The sequence below is a fragment of the Notolepis coatsorum genome, assembly GCF_963971535.1.
Source record: "Notolepis coatsorum genome assembly, chromosome: 6".
Classification (NCBI taxonomy): Eukaryota; Metazoa; Chordata; class Actinopteri; order Aulopiformes; family Paralepididae; genus Notolepis; species Notolepis coatsorum.
This window is the reverse complement of record NC_140170.1, coordinates 41,268,436-41,291,635: the sequence shown is the minus strand read 5'-3', so window position 1 is coordinate 41,291,635 and position 23,200 is coordinate 41,268,436. Positions and strand designations below refer to the sequence as shown.

The following is a 23,200-nucleotide window of genomic DNA, read 5'->3' as shown; positions in this document are numbered from 1 at the left end:
CTAAACTACTTGCTACAAAATAATAATGTGATTTTATGTTGGTTTTTATGGGTTGAAGGTATGGACAATAAATTAATGAATTTAATTAACATGAATTCCTGGAATGAATGAATGAATGAATGAATGAATGAATGAATGAATGAATGAATGAATGAATGAATGAATGAATGAATGAAAACGTTTATTTAAAATGGACACCACAGCTACATTGGACCAGTCACAGTGGACAGACCAGATGTGTTGTTTTGTGTGTTTATAGCACAAGTGCTAGTTTTCAACACTAGTCCACTGAGGCTCTTCTAAAAGATGGAATGAAATTAACAGTAAAATACAGAATTAAAATCACAAATCAGAACAAATATTTACCAGAGCAAGAGTCCATGATCAAAATAACAAAACCAGTCCACGTCTATATATGTGAGCACTGCTGCGTTGATTTCAGCCATACCTTGAGTCCTCTGTTGAAGACGTTGGCATTGGACTCCAGTTTTAAGCCAGTAGGCAGAGAGTTCCATAAGTTTGCCCCGTTAACAGAGAAGGCAGACTGTCCAAACGACAGCACATGGGAACAGTACAGTCACCATTGTTGGAAGCTTGTGTGTTTATGTCACAAATGTATCAGTACCAAATACCTGCATGTCCCTATGCCATAAATGTCATGTATGTTGTGTATGTCATAAATGTCATTATGAATTGAAAATGGGGGACCCTGATGTAAACAAGACAAATTACTTTCTCAGGTCTGCATCCCCTTAACAATTGTGTGTATTGAGCCGTACTGTATTGTACCCATTCTGCAATCTGTTAAATAAAGTTTTCATTCATTCATTCATTCATTCATTCATTCATTCATTCATTCATTCATTCATTCATTCATTCATTCATTCATTCATTCAATTCATGCTCTACTAGAGCTCCAACGTCTAGTTGTAGTCCAGAAAATAATGATGATACATGATTGTGCAAACATTTAAAAACAAGTCTAATATTACAGAAAATTACAAAATTGTCAAACGTGAAAAGATTGTGCTTACTCAAAACACTGCAGTGATGCCATCGCATTGGTTTACGGTCCATGATTTTCATAGCCTGTTTGTATATTATAGTATTTTTTGTGAGGTTTGTGACCATGATGTGATACAATAAGACATGCCATTGTTTAAAAGCGCCTCTTGAAGTGAATCTCACCCAGTAAAAATGTAATGAAGAACACTCCTTCCTTATCCATTCTGATAAGGAGTGAAGGCCTTTTTGTGCAGGCCTCATAGTACCTTGAAGCAGTTTTGGACAAATCCCATTCATTGGATTTCTGCTGAACACATTATCTGTGATTATTTTAGGTGGGAGTCGGAACATTTGCGTTCCTATTGCAGATAAGCTAATATCCGTATAATACACCATTGTTCATAAAGGCATGAGAACATTCTTAAATGTATCTACTCCAACCAGAACAGACTGGATCTCAGGGACGTTTTCACTGGGTAAGATTGACGTAACAGACGTGACGAACGGTCACCGCCTTTTTGGCATGAACAACCATTACCTTTTATCACTATATTGATCAATCAGCAGTCAGCACGTATGGAAAGTAAAACGAATTTATGGGAGGAGTTTACGTGTATAAAAATCTGCTGTCAGTCACTGCTCAGCATTCCATCTGTGGACCTCCTGCGTGAGACCGCGGTAGAATCCTTTACTTGTGTGACTTAGAATAAACTCATCCTTTGTTATATTCTGAAATCTGACTTCGTCTCAATCTTATAATTATATTTAACCACCCGTGTGTATATTCAACCCTTTGTCCTTTGGCAGAAACCAATGTATGGTCCATTTGTAGAAGCTGGTCTAAGTGGGGGAAAGGGGCATTTTTCTATCACAACATTGTCCTTTTTGACCAAACTAACCATTCTGCGTTATACGATATGTATGACAAGATTCCTAGATACAGACGACTCTCCATTCAAAGAGATAGGGTTCAGGTCTCGTTAGTCCCCGTTATCAAGATGGCGGCGGAGTGAAGCGCCTTCTCTTTTGAGAGACTTTGGCGTGGTCTTACCATGGACCTCCTGACGGAGAGGAGTCTGCTCTTTGGCGTGGTCTTACCATGGACCTCCTGACGTGGAGGAGTCTGCTCTTTGGCGTGGTCTTACCATGGACCTCCTGACGTAGAGGAGTCTGCTCTTTGGCGTGGTCTTACCATGGACCTCCTGACGTGGAGGAGTCTGCTCTTTGGCGTGGTCTTACCATGGACCTCCTGACGTAGAGGAGTCTGCTCTTGGCCTTGTTCTCCGCAAACTCCAGACTGCTGATGTCCTTCAGACGGGCCCTGTACTTCCTCATCTGTTCTGTGATGATCGACTCCACACACCTACAGAGAGCACGTCTTTAGCACCATAATACATTACAAAACAAATAGAGTAGAGTAGAATAGAATAGAATAAAGCAGAGTAGAATAGAGCAGAAAGACGAAAAATATTCATACATATTGATAATGTTTGGTGCTGAATGGATGCTTTTCTACAGAGTAGGATAGGACAGAAAGAATAGCAAACGGAACAGAAGCAGGGTGGAGTAGAATATAAAGAAAATAGAATAGAATAGAATAAGATACAGTAGAATAAAACAGAATAGCACACAATAAAATGGAATAGAATAGAATAAAACTGAAAGGACAAGCATATTCTGTGTTTGTCCCAAATACAAGATAGAGTAGTGTTTTTTTTGGTGCCACAAATTACACCCTGAAAAGGAGGGGGGGGAGGGGGTTGTCTTATATTCACGCTCCAGAAATTGGAGGTGTCCTGGTACAGAAACCCTGGATTCCTTGACATCCCATGGTATCAGTGGATTTACCTAGCTTAAAAACGGACCTCAGTACGACCGTCAAAAGACAGTGGCGTTAATGTTGGATGATCCACTGGCTAATCAGTAGGTGTCTTTTCAGGAGGGTTGAAAAGTAAGAACAAGTTCATCATAACTCAATGATGTTAGGACTAGGCCTACCAGCAGGCTATAGTTATAACTCAGGTGAATACTTGTTTTGCATTTCTATCTTATGGAAACATGAAAATATATACCTACCTTGTTTTATTCAATGTGTTAGTATTACTGGTAGCCTACATTCTCGTCAGATATACTTATTTTCTTTATGAAAAACAAGATTTGATCTTCAAAATATTCTTGAAATGGCAAAATTCGTGAAAAAAAGGGGGGGGGGCATCTTTATATTTGGGCCAATACAGTAGAATAGAATGAAATAGAATAGAACAGAAGAGAAGTATGAGGATGGAAAGGAACAGAAGAGAAAATCCTAGAATAGAATAGCAGCAGGTGGTTATTGTGAGGTGACGGAGTCGTACGCCGTGGTCTTGCTGATGTCCTGGACGCTCTGCAGGGGGTCGATGGTGTTGGGGCATCGCAGGATGCAGGGAGCGAACACTATCGCCAGGGCGTTGGCCGACATCCTGTTAGTCTCCTCCTGGAGAGCGATTCTGGAACACACCACAGTACATGTTATAGAGGGTCAACAGTTAATGTTAGTGTTTAAAGCCACCATACTGTACATGTTAGATAGGGTCGCCAGTTACATTTAAAGCAGCACTTGGCTACTTTGAAAACAGGTCTAGGTGAGCAACGATCCCCTCAGAGGGATCGTTTTCAAAGACAGCAACAGCTTGACCACACAGCGAAAGTGTAAAAGAACAGGAATATGGAGAAGCAACAAATGCATGACAAATCAAGACAAAATGGAGACAATTGAAGAGTGCAACATCATTTTCCGGTGATGCAGAAATGGACACTCTCAGTTAGGCTAAATCAAGCTAGGTAAGCTAGCCAGCTAATGCTAACTTTACGAGTCGTCTCAGTTGATCATTTGTCTTTTTCCTCTTCTTAGCTTTCAGTGAGGGAGGAACAGTGGCCCCACTGTAAATCTGGTGTATTTTAGTAATTCAGTAAATCTGTTCAAATGTAAAGGTCACTTTACACTGTCTGCCTCCATTGGCATTCTCTATAATAATAATAATTCATTTATTTTGTATAGTCAAGGACCCAAAGTCGCTGACAATAGGCAAAAAAACTAAGAAACAGAGAAACATAGAACCACAGGGAACAATATGAATACACAAGAACATAAAACCATGAGTAACAGAACAAATACAGGAGCCAGTAGGGGGGAGACAGTCGGGAAGTAAGTAAGGGAAACCGAGGGGGCAGGAGAGGAGAGGAGAGGAGAGAAGGTAGGGCAGGGGGAAAGGAGGTGGTAGGTTGGAGGAGGGTGGTTATGGGTAGGGAAGGTTGAATGCTAGGGAGAACAGGTAGGTTTTGAGTCGGGATTTGAAGGTGGAGAGTGAGGGAGAGTCTCTGATGGTCTGAGGGAGGGTGTTCCAGAGTCCGGGTGCAGCTCGTGAGAAAGCCCGATCACCAAAACCTTTTTTTTATTTGGATGACGGGACGACGAGGGAAGCAGTGGAAGAGGACCGGAGCTTTTATTAAATAGATCTTTATTCTAGACAATATGCCAGTGTTTTGAGAGGCTACAGTATTAAATAGATCTCCATTCTAGACAATATGCCAGTGTTTTGAGAGGCTACAGTATTAAATAGATCTCCATTCTAGACAATATGCCAGTGTTTTGAGAGGCTACAGTATTAAATAGATCTCCATTCTAGACAATATGCCAGTGTTTTGAGAGGCTACAGTATTAAATAGATCTCCATTCTAGACAATATGCCAGTGTTTTGAGAGGCTACAGTATTAAATAGATCTCCATTCTAGACAATATGCCAGTGTTTTGAGAGGCTACAGTATTAAATAGATCTCCATTCTAGACAATATGCCAGTGTTTTGAGAGGCTACAATATTAAATAGATCTTTATTCTAGACAATATGCCAGTGTTTTGAGAGGCTACAATATTAAATAGATCTTTATTCTAGACAATATGCCAGTGTTTTGAGAGGCTACAATATTAAATAGATCTTTATTCTAGACAATATGCCAGTGTTTTGAGAGGCTACAGTATTAAATAGATCTCCATTCTAGACAATATGCCAGTGTTTTGAGAGGCTACAGTATTAAATAGATCTCCATTCTAGACAATATGCCAGTGTTTTGAGAGGCTACAATATTAAATAGATCTTTATTCTAGACAATATGCCAGTGTTTTGAGAGGCTACAATATTAAATAGATCTTTATTCTAGACAATATGCCAGTGTTTTGAGAGGCTACAATATTAAATAGATCTTTATTCTAGACAATATGCCAGTGTTTTGAGAGGCTACAGTATTAAATAGATCTCCATTCTAGACAATATGCCAGTGTTTTGAGAGGCTACAATATTAAATACCGTACTTTTCGGATTATAAGCCGCGGCTTTTCCCCCCATTTTTCGACCCTGCGGCTTATATAACGGTGCGGCTTATATGTGGACAAAACCCAGAAAATCGAAATATTGCTTTTTTTACTGCATTGAAATGTTATTTATCTGTTCCCTTATTTGCTAAACTTAATACAAATGAGTTAATTCTTGTTATTTGTCCGACAGTATTGTGTCCCAATGGGAGTCATTCTCTGTAGACGTGGGAGTCATTCTCTGTAGAGGTGGGAACTTAAAGCTCAATATAAGAACGGCCATGCACCACCACCCACAGAATCGAGAAAGAGCAATCAATCTGTCAATCCTTTCCGTGTCCGGGCCGGGTGAGGTTTCCCGTGTTGAGTTAAATTAAGACGCAGGGTCCACTCCTTACATATGGTAATTAAACATTAAAACACATGCAGCTTATAGTCCAGTGCGGCTTATATATGTACACATCATTCAATTTAGCTGCTGCGGCTTATAGTGCGAAAAGTACGGGTAGATCTTTATTCTAGACAATATGCCAGTGTTTTGAGAGGCTACAATATTAAATAGATCTCCATTCTAGACAATATGCCAGTGTTTTGAGAGGCTACAATATTAAATAGATCTTTATTCTAGACAATATGCCAGTGTTTTGAGAGGCTACAATATTAAATAGATCTTTATTCTAGACAATATGCCAGTGTTTTGAGAGGCTACAATATTACATAGATCTCCATTCTAGACAATATGCCAGTGTTTTGAGAGGCTACGATATTAAATAGATCTCCATTCTAGACAATATGCCAGTGTTTTGAGAGGCTACGATATTGAAGGGAGGGCGACAGTTTGATTATCATTCACTTTCACATTGACAACGTGTTTTGATCCGACACTCCACATAATGGTCAGTTTCAAGTGCATTGGGCATGTAGTCAGTTCGATGCGTGTGATACCCTGTGACATCACATACCTGACCAGATGGAAGATGAGGCGTTCCAGTGTGCCGAGGTGAGTTCTGCTGAGCCCGTCGATCACAGAATAAACCCCTCGGATCACCTCGCGCTTGTCTAACTCGCCTGAACACAACATAGACACACTATTAAACTACATAACCAACACTAAAAACTACACAACATATACACACTATTGAAATATATACAACATACACACCATTAAACTACACAACCAACACAGTATTAAACTACACAACATACGCACTATTAAACTACACAACATACACACTACTAAACTACACAACCAACACACTATTAAACTATACAACATGCACACTATTAAACTACAGAACCAACACAACATACACACTATTAAAACACACATCTATCTATCTATCTATCTATCTATCTATCTATCTATCCATCTATCTACCTACCGTACCTACCTACCTACTTACCTATCTATCCATCAGTCCATGTTTTAAATACCTTGAAATTAGGGCCGTCCTTGACTAAATATTAGTCAACAAGGATTTTCAATTTGTTGATTTAAAAGACAATTCTGTAAAGTTTTAGTTTTCCACATGATGCAATAATGCAGGTGGGACATATTTATATCTAGTGCTTAGCAGAGATGTACTCATCATCTTTCAGGAGATTTAGTTATATTATAATAAAATAGAAATTAGATAGTATATAGAAGTATAATACATTATATAAGTGTGTGTGTGTGGGGGTGTGTGTGTGTAAATGAATGAACCTAAATATGTAGTTTGACTGATAGACAAAATGGGTTTATTTATGTTGATTTAATTTGGTTGTGTTGATGTTAATTTTAAAAAAAAAATTGCAAAAAAAAATAAAGACCAACCCGAGATTGAGACATAAAGGTGCTGGTATGTGCTGATCAAATACCTCACATGTCATTTGATACCCAGCCTTACTGAAAGCTGAGAGGAGGTCAGTGGCTTCTCATACGGATTATGTTCTTACCCATGGCCCTGAGGAACTCGTCGTAGAGTTCAAAGGTCATGAGCGGGCTGGGCAGGTCACGTAGCCACTGTTTGAGCACGCTTGCGATGACGTGGATGTTGTAGTCGTCCAGGCTCACGCCGTTCACATCTGGAACCCAAAGACCAAACGTTCAGTCAATGTCTTCACTCGCTCTATTGGTCGGTCGGTCCACCAAAGTGTCCCCACCGGCACCATCTAGCGGCCACAGTATTCGCCCTAGGAGGGTGAAATCTGGCATGGAGGTCAAGTGTTTGTGTAAAAGGGTAAATGGTGCATTTATATAGCGCTTTTATCCGAAGCGCTTTACAATTTGTTCCTCACATTTTTTACGCATTCACTCACACATTCACACACCGATCACGGAGGCGACCGTGCAAGGTGCCAACCTGCTCATCGGGAGCAGTTAGGGGGTTAAGTGTCTTTGCTCAAGGAGGAGGGAGGAGCGGGAAACTCCGGATTACCAGACGACTGCTCTACCTCCTGAGCCACTGTCAGTGTGTGTGGGAATGCATGCATGCTTGGATGCATGCCCCGTACACCATCGCAGCTATTGCCGATTCAAGCTTGTTTCATAAATATGACTCTATTGCTCTGGTTCCACCTGTCATTTCAATACAATCTTTAGCATGTGGTTGTGTTAAACTACTCACATTACTATCAGATCATTAGAACAGGAGGTGGTCAGGCTCATGTTAGAGTTGTAGGGAGGAAGAACAGGGATCAGGCTGATTTAAAGATCTCCATCACGCATGCATATTTTAGCTTAAAAAAAAATAAAAAAAAGGCTTTTAGTGGACACATAGCCTTAGGCCATACAGACACACAGAAGCACAATATTCAATAGTGTAGCTTCCCAATAGCAAGCTAAAGGCTGGACAACATTTTCTCATTCCTGGATTTGTCACTGGATCAAGGTCCTGTCATTCCACACCTGTGTCCAGCCCCTGGCGGAGCTCTTTGATCTTATTGGTGGAGCCAGACTTCCTGTAGATGCCCTCTGTGTAGAGGCCGTGCATCTCGATGTAGTTGATGAGTTTCTCCACCAGGTGAGGCACGGCACGCTCCTCACTGGTCAGGCGAGACAGCTCCACGCCAAACTGCCTGGACGACAGCTCCGGCTCATACTAAATGGGACATTAAGTCGTTTCAGTTGGACCAGGAATATTTCTAGGGACACAATTTTCATATCAAGGGACTCCGCATAAAGTCCTGACCCAAAGATTGGGAAAGCCAGGAAAGATTGGGAATGCCTAGTAATATAGGCCATCGTTTTTCTTTTGGGGTGGCATGGAGTAATTGTAGACATATGTAAAACTGGTGGTCAGTGTCATAATTGAGCCAAACACCAGAACCTTCTCACCATACTCTATCTCCCTCTCAGCCTTCCTACTGTCTCAATGAAGAACCTTCTCTCCTGTCTCTCCTACTGTCTCCCTCTCAGCCTTCCTACTGTCTCAATAAAGAACCATCTCTCCTGTGTCTCTCCTACTGTCTCCCTCTCAGCCCTCCTACTGTCTCAATAAAGAACCTTCTCTCCTGTGTCTCCCCTACTCTGTCCCCCTCTCAGCCTTCCTACTGTTTCAAGAACCTTCTCTCCTGTGTCTCCCCTACTCTATCTCCCTCTCAGCCTTCCTACTGTCTCAATGAAGAACCTTCTCTCCTGTCTCTCCTACTGTCTCCCTCTCAGCCTTCCTACTGTCTCAATAAAGAACCATCTCTCCTGTGTCTCTCCTACTGTCTCCCTCTCAGCCCTCCTACTGTCTCAATAAAGAACCTTCTCTCCTGTGTCTCCCCTACTCTGTCCCCCTCTCAGCCTTCCTACTGTTTCAAGAACCTTCTCTCCTGTGTCTCCCCTACTCTGTCTCCCTCTCAGCTTTCCTACTGTCTCAATGAAGAACCTTCTCTCCTGTGTCTCCCCTAGTCTGTCTCCCTCTCAGCCATCCTACTGTCTCAATAAAGAACCTTCTCTCCTGTGTCTCCCCTACTCTGTCTCCCTCTCAGCTTTCCTACTGTCTCAATGAAGAACCTTCTCTCCTGTGTCTCCCCTACTCTGTCTCCCTCTCAGCCTTCCTACTGTCTCAATAAAGAACCTTCTCTCATGTGTCTCCCCTACTCTGTCTCCCTCTCAGCCTTCCTACTGTCTCAATAAAGAACCTTCTCTCCTGTGTCTCCCCTACTCTGTCTCCCTCTCAGCCTTCCTACTGTTTCAAGAACCTCCTCTCCTGTGTCTCCCCTACTCTGTCTCCCTCTCAGCCTTCCTACTGTCTCAATAAAGAACCTTCTCTCCTGTGTCTCCCCTACTCTGTCTCCCTCTCAGCCTTCCTACTGTCTCAATAAAGAACCTTCTCTCCCGTGTCTCCCTACTGTCTCCCTCTCAGCTTTCCTACCGTCTCAATAAAGAACCTTCTCTCCTGTGTCTCCCCTACTCCGTCTCCCTCTCAGCCGTCCTACTATCAATAAATTAAAGAAGACTAATAAGGTTGAAACACAGTATACTATGTTGTTGTTACATAACTAATAAGTTTCATAAGAGCAATGCATTTAAGTCTTTCCAAGTATCTTTAAACTGTAATATTTCAACATTGCATATCTGTTGGTGAACATGGACAGTTTATAAAAAAAAAAAGCCTGGAGCTGCTGTGCCCAGGAATAAAAACCAACCAATTATGTTGAGTGGTGATCAAATTCAATTTGTGTAACAATAAACAATAAGACGGATAAAGAGGTTTTCTGAATCATAATATAATCTAATCTCATCGTCAAACAAACAAATAACAAACATGTCAAGGACCCCCAAATTGACATGTAACAACTAACAAGCCATGGACCCCCCGTTGAAAAGATCTGTACTACAGTAGTAGTACTACAGTATTAGTGAAACCTATGTTATACAACTTCTATTGAATAAAATATTAGTGAAATTACTCCGCATTTTGCTGGGAACCCCCTCGAACCCTCTCAAGGTCCCCAGACCCCACTTTGAGAACCCCCCCCCCCCCCCGCCCCACCTTACCTTTTTACTACACTGGGTTGTCATCTTGGAGCAGCACTTCCTGTGACAGGCGTAGCGACACGCTGCAGACAGGAGAACAAACCCAATCAGACCCAACGGGACGTCCTACGACCTCCACACAACTACAACAGCTACAACAGCTGTGGTCCACATCCAGCCACAGTCTCTTTGTGACCAGAAAGAGTAGGCAGGGACCACAAGACGGGTGTGAGGTTGGAGGTGCCACGGCCCCCCCCCCCCCGCCCCCCCCCCCCCCCCCCCCCCCCCCTCCACGCGTCCTGTTGGAGGTTAGAGATGGTAGCTTGTAACTAGATAGAAGACAGATTTATGGAAGAAGCTGCTGGGTTTAATATGATTACACTGACAGTTATGGAAGCGGGGGGGGGGGGGGGGGACGCTGGTGTGTGGATGTGTGTGTGTGGATGTGTGTGTGCGTGTGTGAACGGCATGCGATGATGAATGATGAATAATGTATAATTGTGTGGGTGAAAGGAATAGCATGGGATGTGAGTGCCTCTGGGTAAGTGAGTTAGGAGGAATATGAGGACATTGTGGTGTGTGTGTGTGTATGTATTAGTGTGGTACAAGTGTGTGTGTGTGTGTGTATAATCGTGTGAGTGCATGTACAGAATGCGTCTAGTTTTTTACGAACCCGCGTTCGCGTTCTGCGATCTGATTGGCCACTGACGTTTCTGGTCGTGTGACATCTGCGCCAATCGTGTGACGCCTGTTTCTATCACTGGTTAAGCTTAGGCACTCTTTCGAAGTTGGTTAAGGTTAGAGTTTGTCTTAGAGCAGGGCGATAGAACACCAGCCCTGATTCCAAACTCTAACCTTAACCAACTTCGAAAGAGTCGCCTAAGCTTAACCAGTGATAAACTAGGTGTTAGGTAGTTTGCAGGCTGTTCGAGGCGGAAATGGGCACAGGAACAGGTGTCACGCGATTGGGCGCACATGTCACATGACCAGAAACGTCAGTGGCCAATCAGATCGCACCATAAACGTCAGTGGCCAATCAGATTGCAGAACGCAGAACTGGGTTGGTAAAAAACTAGACGCGTACAGGACCAGCTTTCCTATTAGTAGGAGGAGGAGGATTGTTGAAGAAGTTTTTTGTACGTTTTAGACGATGGTGATGTAATGTATAGGCATATTGTAGCTTCAACCCTCAAATATCTGGACTCGGTCCATCACTCTGCCAATAATACCCATTGTGTCCTTTATGATAAGGTAGGGTGGCCTTCTCTTTCTGACAGGCACAACAATCATTGGTATTTGTTTATTTTTTAAAGCTCTTATTGGTAAGCTACCTCCTTATATCTCAATGGAATTCTGGTACCTATTGGACCCGTTCTAGCGACTGGCTGGTTCTTAGGGTCCCTCGAGCTCTGAACTCGGAACATCAGCTTTTTCAATTAATGCGTCCAACACTTGGTCCCCCAACTCACTCTAAAGTGGGTCTAAAAACATTTACAGAATTTGAGAGAATGATTTCCAGTCACTGTGTGTCAACTTGCGACTGTTTTACCAGATTTTGTACAATTAACCCTTTCACTACAACACGGCAAAGGGTTAACACTTTCACTACCACACTACAGAAGGTTAATGCTTTCACTACCACACTACAGAAGGTTAACACTTTCACCACCACACTACAGAAGGTTAACACTTTCACTACCACACTACAGAAGGTTAACCTTTCACCACCACACTACAGAAGGTTAACACTTTCACTACCACACTACAGAAGGTTAACACTTTCACCACCACACTACAGAAGATTAACCGTCTGTAGTGTGGTAGTGAAAAGGTTAACCTTCTATAGTGCGATAGTGAAAGGGTTAAAGAAGCAATCAAAAACATTTAAAACAAAACATAACGTCCGGAGAACAAACATTATAGGGACAATTAAGTATAGCAATTACAAACAGTTAGAATGGAATAAAAGCATCCATCTCAAGTCTGCCATGTAGCTCATTCCCTGTATATGGGGCACAAAAAAACGAAAAGCTGTGTGTGTGTGTGTGTGTGTGTAGATTCCTCACATTTGCAAACGCAGGCACGGTCCATCATCCAGATGAGAGACGAGCAGTATTCACAGTGGGTGGGGATGCTGTACTGGGTGGACTTGAAGATGTGGCCGTTGTGCTCCTCCACCTATAGGGGGCGACAGTGGCACAACTCAGCCCCCAATGTGCAGAGCAGCGTTGTAATCAAGACAACCAAATTATGGAGACTAGATCCAAGACAGAGAATGGAATAGTGTGCAGTTATTTTATAATCACTTTATTGATAACACGATCACTTTATTAATGATATGCTACAAATGGAATACACCTATTTTCTATTCTGAATGTACTGTATTATATATATATAGAAGACCCAAGAGAGTGCCATTTGGCCAGATGGTGGCACTATAGTGCGTGTCTGTTCTTCATATATCTCTCTAGAGAAACGTCCATCCGATCGGCTTCACACTCGGTGGGTGTATTGCTGAAGGCCCAGGGAGTGCAGGTTCAAATCTGGTGCCATTTGGCCAGATAGTGGCAGCACTACTATTATTGGGACATAGAAATAACCATAGGAATAACTTGTAGGAATTCATTCAATTGAACGTAGTTCCTCATTAACACCAATTATGAGACCAAGAAGTAACTACAACTGAAGGAAGACATCGGTAGCAGAGTTAATGAGAGATAAGAAACGTGACTCACAATATCCGTCTCTTTTTTCCTCCTCTTCTTGCGCTCAGGTTTAGTCGCCTGTAGGGTAATACAGAGAAATGAACATACAGTCTGTTTACTAGTAGGGGTGGGAATCGCCAGAGACCTCACGATACGATACTATCACGATACTTGCGTTACAATACGATATATTGCGATAAATTATTATTATTATAAATATTTATTTGGTCAAATTTAATTTATTACCTTTTTTCAACTGCAAAGTAAAACTTTGTCAACATGTTTTATCTAATAAAATAAAGTTCAGTCTGTTCATCTCACTTCAATCATTTTTATTGCAGAACATGGTATTTTCTCAAGCAGACAGACGTCAACACTGTAATCTGTGTTGCATGTACCTGACAAACTGAACTGTTTATATTACAGTCATATTCCAACTTAACTGAATGCACGTGTGTGTGTGTGTGTGTGTGTGTGTGGACTACTGTACTATTACAGGTATTGAAATGAACAATGCAACTTCCTTATACAAAAATAAATAAATATATATATATATATTTTTTTATGAATAATTAAATATCGATATTTGGCGTCCCTGTATCGATACAGTATCGCCACGCAGTAGCGCGATACTACTACGTATCGATTTCCCCCCCCACCCCTATTTACTAGTACTTATTCCACTGGTACTTATTAGACTAGTACTCATTTTACTAGTACTTATTAGACTAGTACTCATTACACAAATACTCATTGCACTAGTATTCTTTACACTAGTATTCATTACACTAATACTCATCAGACTAGTATTCTTTACACTAATATTCATTACATTAATACTCGTTAGTTATCTACGTGGGTTCCCGGAAAAATTTGGAATATTTTAATTTCACTATTATTTCATAGAGGTTCGTCCAATGAGAGAATGTACAAGAATGACTATTCTGTTCATAGGTCTCACACTCACATAGGTCACATTCATTGTTATTTGCCCACCTACACCTACGTAGACAGTTAATAACTAGATCTTCTCAGATTGGGGGTCCCCGAGACAACCTCTTATCAGATTGGGGGTCCCCGAGACAACCTCTTATCAGATGGGGGGTGTCCGCAGCCTGATTTGTATCCTTGATGCCACACTGTTAAAGGGATAGTTCACAACCCTCACTCACCCTGCCGACGGTTCCCTCCATGGGCTTGTACTCCGTCATGAACTCATCCAGGAACACCTTGAAGGTGTTGACCCACACCTTGACGGGTGACTCCAGACTCCAGTCGCGCTGCTCCAGACGCATGGTCTTCTCCAGGATCTGTTCAAACAGAGCGTGGAGGTCCTTGTAGCGAATACTCTTGCCATCATCCATCTGGAGGAGGAGAGGAGGGGAGGGGAGGGGAGAGAGTCCACGCTCAAACAACAGGAGTGAGTGAAATATTGGGTCTTTAATGGAGAGGGTGTCCCATCTCGTCACAGAGTATGGGTCTAGAGCTGCGCTCACCGCCAGAGCGGTGGAGTAGGAGTTGAAGATGTTGATTCTGAACTCCTTCAGGGCTTTCTTGAAGACCAGATCCACCATGGTGTCCTTCTTCCCATCCTCGCATTCCAGGTCTGCGATCTGGAGAGGTAATGAATACATAAATAAATAAATACATAAATAAATATATAAATAGTAATACAATTACAATAGACACACGTATAATAACGGCGGCTGGGTGGCGCAGCGGACATTGCGCTCGTCACCAACGCAAGAGACACCGGGTTCGACTCCGGCTGTCTGCGTTGCCTCCGGCTTTTGGGCCCGCCGTCGTATTAACTCAATTGGCAGAGTCAGCGGGTGGAAGTCGATGGGTGGTAATCTGGACGTTGTGGACAGCGACTCCTACAGGTCGGTTGGCGGACGCCTGCACGGCAGAGACAGGAAGTGGCGGGGGTAGTGTGAGCCTCCCACACGTTACACCTCGCCAACGAGAGTCCGCGCTGGCAGGTGAAAAGATGTGACAGGCTGCCTCCTCGTGTACCGGAGGGGACACGTGATGCAGCAAGGCTTCTATCCTCCCTACCACCGGCCAGTGTGTGGCATATGCGAGCAACGTTCAAGACAGGGGAGGGGAGAATTGGCACAGCGAAATTGGGATGGGAGAAAAAGAGAAAAAGTGGATAAAAAAAATATATATATACGTATAATGACCCCAAACTGGATGGAAGCTCCTGGATTTCATATCTGTACATAGGCTAGTTGTTAGTTGACCTGGGGGGGTCATCAAAGCAAAGCAGGCTATTCTCTGTCCTCACTTTCTATCCTTGAAGCAGACTCGAAGCAGTATGGTATCGTGCTGCTCTGACTGCTGACATGGTAGTTATTTTGTCAACCGAATGCATATAAAACTGAAAGATCTTGGAATATCTGAGCACATTTACAAGCCTTTGGATATACAGTACAGAAACCATTCCAGTGTGTGTGAAGCGTGTGTTGAAGCGTGTGTTGAAGCGTGTGTGTTGAAGCGTGTGTTGAAGCGTGTGTTGAAGCTTGTGTGTGAAGCATGTGTTGAAGCGTGTGGTGCAGCGCCGCCCGGACCTTCTTCATGAGGAAGTCGTTCATGCCCCGGTAGTCGTGGGCGGAGGTGAGGATGTGCAGCGAGTCGTTCTGCCACTGAGCCGGCTCCAACGTCATGCTGCCGATCTTCACGCTGCGCCGCCTCCTCGTCTTGGGAGAGGGCTCCTTGTCCTCCTTGCTCTCCCTGGCCCCCCGCGGAGGGGGAGGAGCTCTGCCTAGGTCTGGACTGTGTGGAGGAGATGCCCCCTCTGCGGAGGGAGGGTGGAGGGGGGGTTAGTGAGACCCTGTACAGATCCTCCTGAATACAGTGTGATTGTGATTGTACCATGTAATACAGTGTTAGTGGTTGTGACTGTACCATGTAATACAGTGTTAGTGGTTGTGACTGTACCATGTAATACAGTGTTAGTGGTTGTGACTGTAGTACCATGTAATAAAGAGTTAGTGGTTGTGACTGTACCATGTAATACAGTGTTAGTGGTTGTGACTGTACCATGTAATACAGTGTTAGTGGTTGTGACTGTACCATGTAATACAGTGTTAGTGGTTGTGACTGTACCATGTAATACAGTGTTAGTGGTTGTGACTGTACCATGTAATACAGTGTTCGTGGTTGTGACTGTAGTACCATGTAATACAGTGTTAGTGGTTGTGACTGTACCATGTAATACAGTGTTAGTGGTTGTGACTGTACCATGTAATAAAGTGTTCGTGGTTGTGACTGTAGTACCATGTAATACAGTGTTAGTGGTTGTGACTGTAGTACCATGTAATACAGTATTAGTGGTTGTGACTGTACCATGTAATACAGTGTTAGTGGTTGTGACTGTACCATGTAATACAGTGTTAGTGGTTGTGACTGTACCATGTAATACAGTGTTAGTGGTTGTGACTGTAGTACCATGTAATACAGTGTTAGTGGTTGTGACTGTAGTACCATGTAATACAGTGTTAGTGGTTGTGACTGTACCATGTAATACAGTGTTCGTGGTTGTGACTGTAGTACCATGTAATACAGTGTTAGTGGTTGTGACTGTACCATGTAATACAGTGTTAGTGGTTGTGACTGTACCATGTAATACAGTGTTAGTGGTTGTGACTGTACCATGTAATAAAGTGTTCGTGGTTGTGACTGTACCATGTAATACAGTGTTAGTGGTTGTGACTGTAGTACCATGTAATACAGTGTTAGTGGTTGTGACTGTAGTACCATGTAATACAGTATTAGTGGTTGTGACTGTAGTACCATGTAATACAGTGTTAGTGGTTGTGACTGTAGTACCATGTAATACAGTGTTAGTGGTTGTGACTGTACCATGTAATACAGTGTTAGTGGTTGTGACTGTAGTACCATGTAATACAGTGTTAGTGGTTGTGACTGTAGTACCATGTAATACAGTGTTAGTGGTTGTGACTGTACCATGTAATACAGTGTTAGTGGTTGTGACTGTACCATGTAATACAGTGTTCGTGGTTGTGACTGTAGTACCATGTAATACAGTGTTAGTGGTTGTGACTGTACCATGTAATACAGTGTTAGTGGTTGTGACTGTACCATGTAATAAAGTGTTCGTGGTTGTGACTGTAGTACCATGTAATACAGTGTTAGTGGTTGTGACTGTAGTACCATGTAATACAGTATTAGTGGTTGTGACTGTACCATGTAATACAGTGTTAGTGGTTGTGACTGTACCATGTAATACAGTGTTAGTGGTTGTGACTGTACCATGTAATAAAGTGTTCGTGGTTGTGACTGTACCATGTAATACAGTGTTAGTGGTTGTGACTGTACCATGTAATACAGTGTTAGTGGTTGTGACTGTACCATGTAATACAGTGTTCGTGGTTGTGACTGTAGTACCATGTAATACAGTGTTAGTGGTTGTGACTGTACCATGTAATACAGTGTTAGTGGTTGTGACTGTACCATGTAATACAGTGTTAGTGGTTGTGACTGTACCATGTAATAAAGTGTTCGTGGTTGTGACTGTACCATGTAATACAGTGTTAGTGGTTGTGACTGTAGTACCATGTAATACAGTGTTAGTGGTTGTGACTGTAGTACCATGTAATACAGTATTAGTGGTTGTGACTGTACCATGTAATACAGTGTTAGTGGTTGTGACTGTACCATGTAATACAGTGTTCGTGGTTGTGACTGTACCATGTAATACAGTGTTCGTGGTTGTGACTGTACCATGTAATACAGTGTTCGTGGTTGTGACTGTACCATGTAATACAGTGTTCGTGGTTGTGACTGTACCATGTAATACAGTGTTCGTGGTTGTGACTGTACCATAGGGCTGTCCCCGACTAAGGATTTGGATGGTCGACTATGATTGGACAAAATTTGCCGTTAGTCAACTATTGGTCAACTATTGTTTTATTTTTTTTTATCATTCCATTTGGGCTGTGGGGGGTGCTTAATGTCTGAAGGAGTCGACTGAAGGCTTCTTGTCCTCTGCAAAAGCATGCAATTGGTCCACTGATGGATACATCTTGATATTTGTCTAGACTAGTGTGTTCATTAGATGGGTGAAATCCTCTTTCAGTGCCTCTGTGCCTGTTTTCGTAGGCAGTTAGCCTCTGGTATGCGTGCCATTAGCGTTAGCCACGCTTCTATGCCTCTTTTCTTTTGCAAAGAATGATTAAAAAAAAAAATAATAATAATATTATATATATATATATATATATATCTTTCTTTTTGTATTCGACTAAGAGGTTGGCTAGTCGACTACGGCTCCTTTCGACCGATTAGTCGACTAATCGACTAATAGGGGTCAGCCCTAGTGTGTAATACAGTGTTAGTGGTTGTGACTGTACCATGTAATACAGTGTTAGTGGTTGTGACTGTACCATGTAATACAGTGTTAGTGGTTGTGACTGTACCATGTAATACAGTGTTAGTGGTTGTGACTGTACCATGTAATACAGTGTTCGTGGTTGTGACTGTACCATGTAATACAGTGTTAGTGGTTGTGACTGTACCATGTAATACAGTGTTAGTGGTTGTGACTGTACCATGTAATACAGTGTTAGTGGTTGTGACTGTAGTACCATGTAATACAGTGTTAGTGGTTGTGACTGTAGTACCATGTAATACAGTGTTAGTGGTTGTGACTGTAGTACCATGTAATACAGTGTTCGTGGTTGTGACTGTAGTACCATGTAATACAGTGTTAGTGGCACTGGTCGACTGTAGTACTGTACTGTGTAATAAAGTTAGTGACTGTAGTAATGTACCGTGTAACACAGTGTTAGTGACTGTAGTACTGTACTGTGTAATAAAGTTAGTGACTGTAGTACTGTACTGTGTAATAAAGTTAGTGACTGTAGTACTGTACCATGTGTGGCTCCAGCTTCACTCCTGCTGCCCTGCTTGTCTCTGGACACTTTCTTGTCTCCATGTTTGAAGAAGAAACGTATCTTCCCCTTCATCCTGCTGGAGAACACACACACACACACACACACACACACCTCTGGATCAACCCACACCATCGTGAGCTCAGAATAATAATAATAATAATAATAATAATAATAATAATAATAATAATAATAATAATAATAATAATAATAATAATAATAATAATAATAATAATAATAATAATAATGTGCTGATCATTTCTGAAGCTTTGAAGCCTAACAAATGGTGATCAGGACAGCCCAACTTCCCATTACATTTGAAGACCGCAAATGCCCTGACCTCTGACCTCAACCGATAGCGCTGAGAATCACTTTCTAAAATGCAGCAATTTTAATGCCCCATTAGTGCCCTCTACAGGGCTATATAAGAGATGCAGCTACCTTCCATCCTGGCTGGAGGCCTTGGCCTCCACTTTACCCAGGTCTCCTGACGACATCGTCTTATGGATCTTCTTCTGATCTTTGTGAGACGACTGGAGGAGAGGAAAGAGACGGAGGGGCGAGGAGCCAACACAGCAGAGTTCATGATCGTTCGTGTATCTCTAGTTTATCAGTGACTAAATATCACATCAGCCATCCTAAGAACATCATATAAACCTTTTCAGGAGAATTCCAGTGCTTGGAAAACAGCTTGGGCCGCAGTGTGTTTGTTTCCTGTCAGCTACTGTATTAGCAAACACTACAACAGGAAAATACACTGGGGCCAAACTAGAATGTTTATGGAAAAGGTATATAGACCTTTTCAAACATGACAACATAAACATTCTAAATGGGCGCACGTTTCCTGTTGTAATGTTTGCTAAAACAATAGCTGACGGGCACCAACTGTTCCCCTAGCAACGGAAAAACCCCTAGATTAGGCACCAGCCACACAGGTGACCGAGATCTATCAATAACACCCCTTTACCACCAGGGGGCAGTATAACCTTGAACTTGAGAACCAAGTACACAGACAAAGCCATCATCTACAGACACACGTAGAAAGAAAATGCTTCCAATATCGTTAAGAGTGATATCATTAGGAGAGGGTGCGAGAGAGGTCATGCTCGTGAGGTCTGGGTAGGAAACAAGGGGATGGAGTCATAATTAGTCAGAGATGTGAGGTTACCCTAGCGAGGGTTTGCATGGTTACAGCAGCATACGGAACATGGTGTATGAGGTAGCGTGATCCTTGGTGCTGCGTTGTTCCAAGACTTGGGAGCTGCCAGAAAAGATGTCACCCGTGAGAGGTCTATAAGAATAGTAGAGGCTCAAGCAGAGAGCTGCCGCAGTAGTAGTAGTAGAGAGACATGCTGCAGGAGGGCAGTACTGGTGAAACGGTCCTACAGTAGTAGAGAGACAAGCTGCAGGAGGGCAGTACTGGTGAAACGGTCCTACAGTAGTAGAGAGACATGCTGCAGGAGGGCAGTACTGGTGAAACGGTCCTACAGTAGTAGAGAGACATGCTGCAGGAGGGCAGTACTGGTGAAACGGTCCTACAGTAGTAGAGAGACATGCTGCAGGAGGGCAGTACTGGTGAAACGGTCCTACAGTAGTAGAGAGACAAGCTGCAGGAGGGCAGTACTGGTGAAACGGTCCTACAGTAGTAGAGAGACAAGCTGCAGGAGGGCAGTACTGGTGAAACGGTCCTACAGTAGTAGAGAGACATGCTGCAGGAGGGCAGTACTGGTGAAACGGTCCTACAGTAGTAGAGAGACATGCTGCAGGAGGGCAGTACTGGTGAAACGGTCCTACAGTAGTAGAGAGACAAGCTGCAGGAGGGCAGTACTGGTGAAACGGTCCTACAGTAGTAGAGAGACAAGCTGCAGGAGGGCAGTACTGGTGAAACGGTCCTACAGTAGTAGAGAGACATGCTGCAGGAGGGCAGTACTGGTGAAACGGTCCTACAGTAGTAGAGAGACATGCTGCAGGAGGGCAGTACTGGTGAAACGGTCCTACAGTAGTAGAGAGACATGCTGCAGGAGGGCAGTACTGGTGAAACGGTCCTACAGTAGTAGAGAGACATGCTGCAGGAGGGCAGTACTGGTGAAACGGTCCTACAGTAGTAGAGAGACATGCTGCAGGAGGGCAGTACTGGTGAAACGGTCCTACAGTAGTAGAGAGACATGCTGCAGGAGGGCAGTACTGGTGAAACGGTCCTACAGTAGTAGAGAGACATGCTGCAGGAGGGCAGTACTGGTGAAACGGTCCTACAGTAGTAGAGAGACAAGCTGCAGGAGGGCAGTACTGGTGAAACGGTCCTACAGTAGTAGAGAGACAAGCTGCAGGAGGGCAGTACTGGTGAAACGGTCCTACAGTAGTAGAGAGACATGCTGCAGGAGGGCAGTACTGGTGAAACGGTCCTACAGTAGTAGAGAGACATGCTGCAGGAGGGCAGTACTGGTGAAACGGTCCTACAGTAGTAGAGAGACAAGCTGCAGGAGGGCAGTACTGGTGAAACGGTCCTACAGTAGTAGAGAGACATGCTGCAGGAGGGCAGTACTGGTGAAACGGTCCTACAGTAGTAGAGAGACATGCTGCAGGAGGGCAGTACTGGTGAAACGGTCCTACAGTAGTAGAGAGACATTCTGCAGGAGGGCAGTACTGGTGAAACAGTCCTACAGTAGTAGAGAGACATGCTGCAGGAGGGCAGTACTGGTGAAACGGTCCTACAGTAGTAGAGAGACATGCTGCAGGAGGGCAGTACTGGTGAAACAGTCCTACAGTAGTAGAGAGACATGCTGCAGGAGGGCAGTACTGGTGAAACGGTCCTACAGTAGTAGAGAGACATGCTGCAGGAGGGCAGTACTGGTGAAACGGTCCTACAGTAGTAGAGAGACATGCTGCAGGAGGGCAGTACTGGTGAAACGGTCCTACAGTAGTAGAGAGACATGCTGCAGGAGGGCAGTACTGGTGAAACGGTCCTACAGTAGTAGAGAGACAAGCTGCAGGAGGGCAGTACTGGTGAAACGGTCCTACAGTAGTAGAGAGACAAGCTGCAGGAGGGCAGTACTGGTGAAACGGTCCTACAGTAGTAGAGAGACAAGCTGCAGGAGGGCAGTACTGGTGAAACGGTCCTACAGTAGTAGAGAGACAAGCTGCAGGAGGGCAGTACTGGTGAAACGGTCCTACAGTAGTAGAGAGACATGCTGCAGGAGGGCAGTACTGGTGAAACGGTCCTACAGTAGTAGAGAGACAAGCTGCAGGAGGGCAGTACTGGTGAAACGGTCCTACAGTAGTAGAGAGACATGCTGCAGGAGGGCAGTACTGGTGAAACGGTCCTACAGTAGTAGAGAGACATGCTGCAGGAGGGCAGTACTGGTGAAACGGTCCTACAGTAGTAGAGAGACATGCTGCAGGAGGGCAGTACTGGTGAAACGGTCCTACAGTTACGGTTAGCAGTTAAAAAAAAAAAAAAATTGGCCCTGCCCCCAGAAAACGGCCAAGAGAGAGATAGGGGGGGGGGGGGGGGGGGGTCCTGCGTGGGCCAGGGGACCGAGTCAAGAAGACGGCGGAGGAGGTACGAGGGCCTTCCGGGCAGCCCCCGCCCCGAAGGGGGAGAATAGATTTACCATCTCAGAGTCACTGTGAAAGTTGCCCTCGGGGCGGGCGCGTGGGGGGGGCAGGGGGAGGGGCAGCGTGCGGGACACGGCGGGGGTGTAGTATTCGTCATCGTCGTCCGACTGGGTGGCCCCCTCCGAGTTACAGCGGGTGAGGAAGTCAGAGCGCGTCCGGGACATGCGCGCTTTCTTTTTAGGACCCGGCCGGCCCACCTGCTTACAGGTTAATCACAGTGAGGTCGGGTCAGCTGGGACAAGCCGTGTGTGTAGTGTGTGTGTGTGTGTGTGTGTTGTGCTGGTATGGTGTGTGTATGTGTGTATGTGTGTGTGTGTGTGTGTGTGTGTTGTGCAGGTATGGTGTGTGTATGTGTGTGTGTGTGTGTTGTGTGTGTGTTGTGCAGGTATGTGTGTGTGTGTGTGTGTGTGTGTGTGTTGTGTGTGTGTTGTGCAGGTATGTGTGTGTGTGTGTGTGTGTGTGTGTGTGTGTGTGTGTGTGTGTGTGTTGTGCAGGGATATGTGTAGGGCTGCCCTCTCGTAGTCAACAAATTGGTTGTCGTTTTATTTGATTTAGCATTTTTTTCATCATGTGTTTTTTAACGAGTTACAACTCTCTGACATCACATCACTATTCTCAGCTATACTTTGGTCTTTAATAAGCACTTGACTATGCACGGGACTA

At 43.7% G+C, this 23,200-nt stretch overlaps 1 protein-coding gene across 1 annotated transcript in view; it reads right to left on the bottom strand.

Annotated features, from left to right (window-relative positions):
* Positions 1–23,200, bottom strand: part of LOC311230655 (unconventional myosin-IXAb-like) — a 326,861-nt gene that overhangs the window by 13,575 nt on the left and 290,086 nt on the right. Inside the window, exons 27-40 of the mRNA XM_084317004.1 lie at positions 22,534–22,737; positions 19,364–19,455; positions 18,904–19,001; positions 15,581–15,807; positions 14,504–14,620; positions 14,180–14,371; positions 13,038–13,085; positions 12,369–12,480; positions 10,324–10,385; positions 8,242–8,434; positions 7,290–7,418; positions 6,314–6,419; positions 3,360–3,491; positions 2,245–2,368 (exon numbers count right to left, since the gene is read on the bottom strand). Coding sequence (XP_084173130.1) covers positions 2,245–2,368; positions 3,360–3,491; positions 6,314–6,419; positions 7,290–7,418; positions 8,242–8,434; positions 10,324–10,385; positions 12,369–12,480; positions 13,038–13,085; positions 14,180–14,371; positions 14,504–14,620; positions 15,581–15,807; positions 18,904–19,001; positions 19,364–19,455; positions 22,534–22,737 — 1,836 coding nt within the window. The remainder of the gene's footprint in view (positions 1–2,244; positions 2,369–3,359; positions 3,492–6,313; positions 6,420–7,289; positions 7,419–8,241; positions 8,435–10,323; positions 10,386–12,368; positions 12,481–13,037; positions 13,086–14,179; positions 14,372–14,503; positions 14,621–15,580; positions 15,808–18,903; positions 19,002–19,363; positions 19,456–22,533; positions 22,738–23,200) is intronic.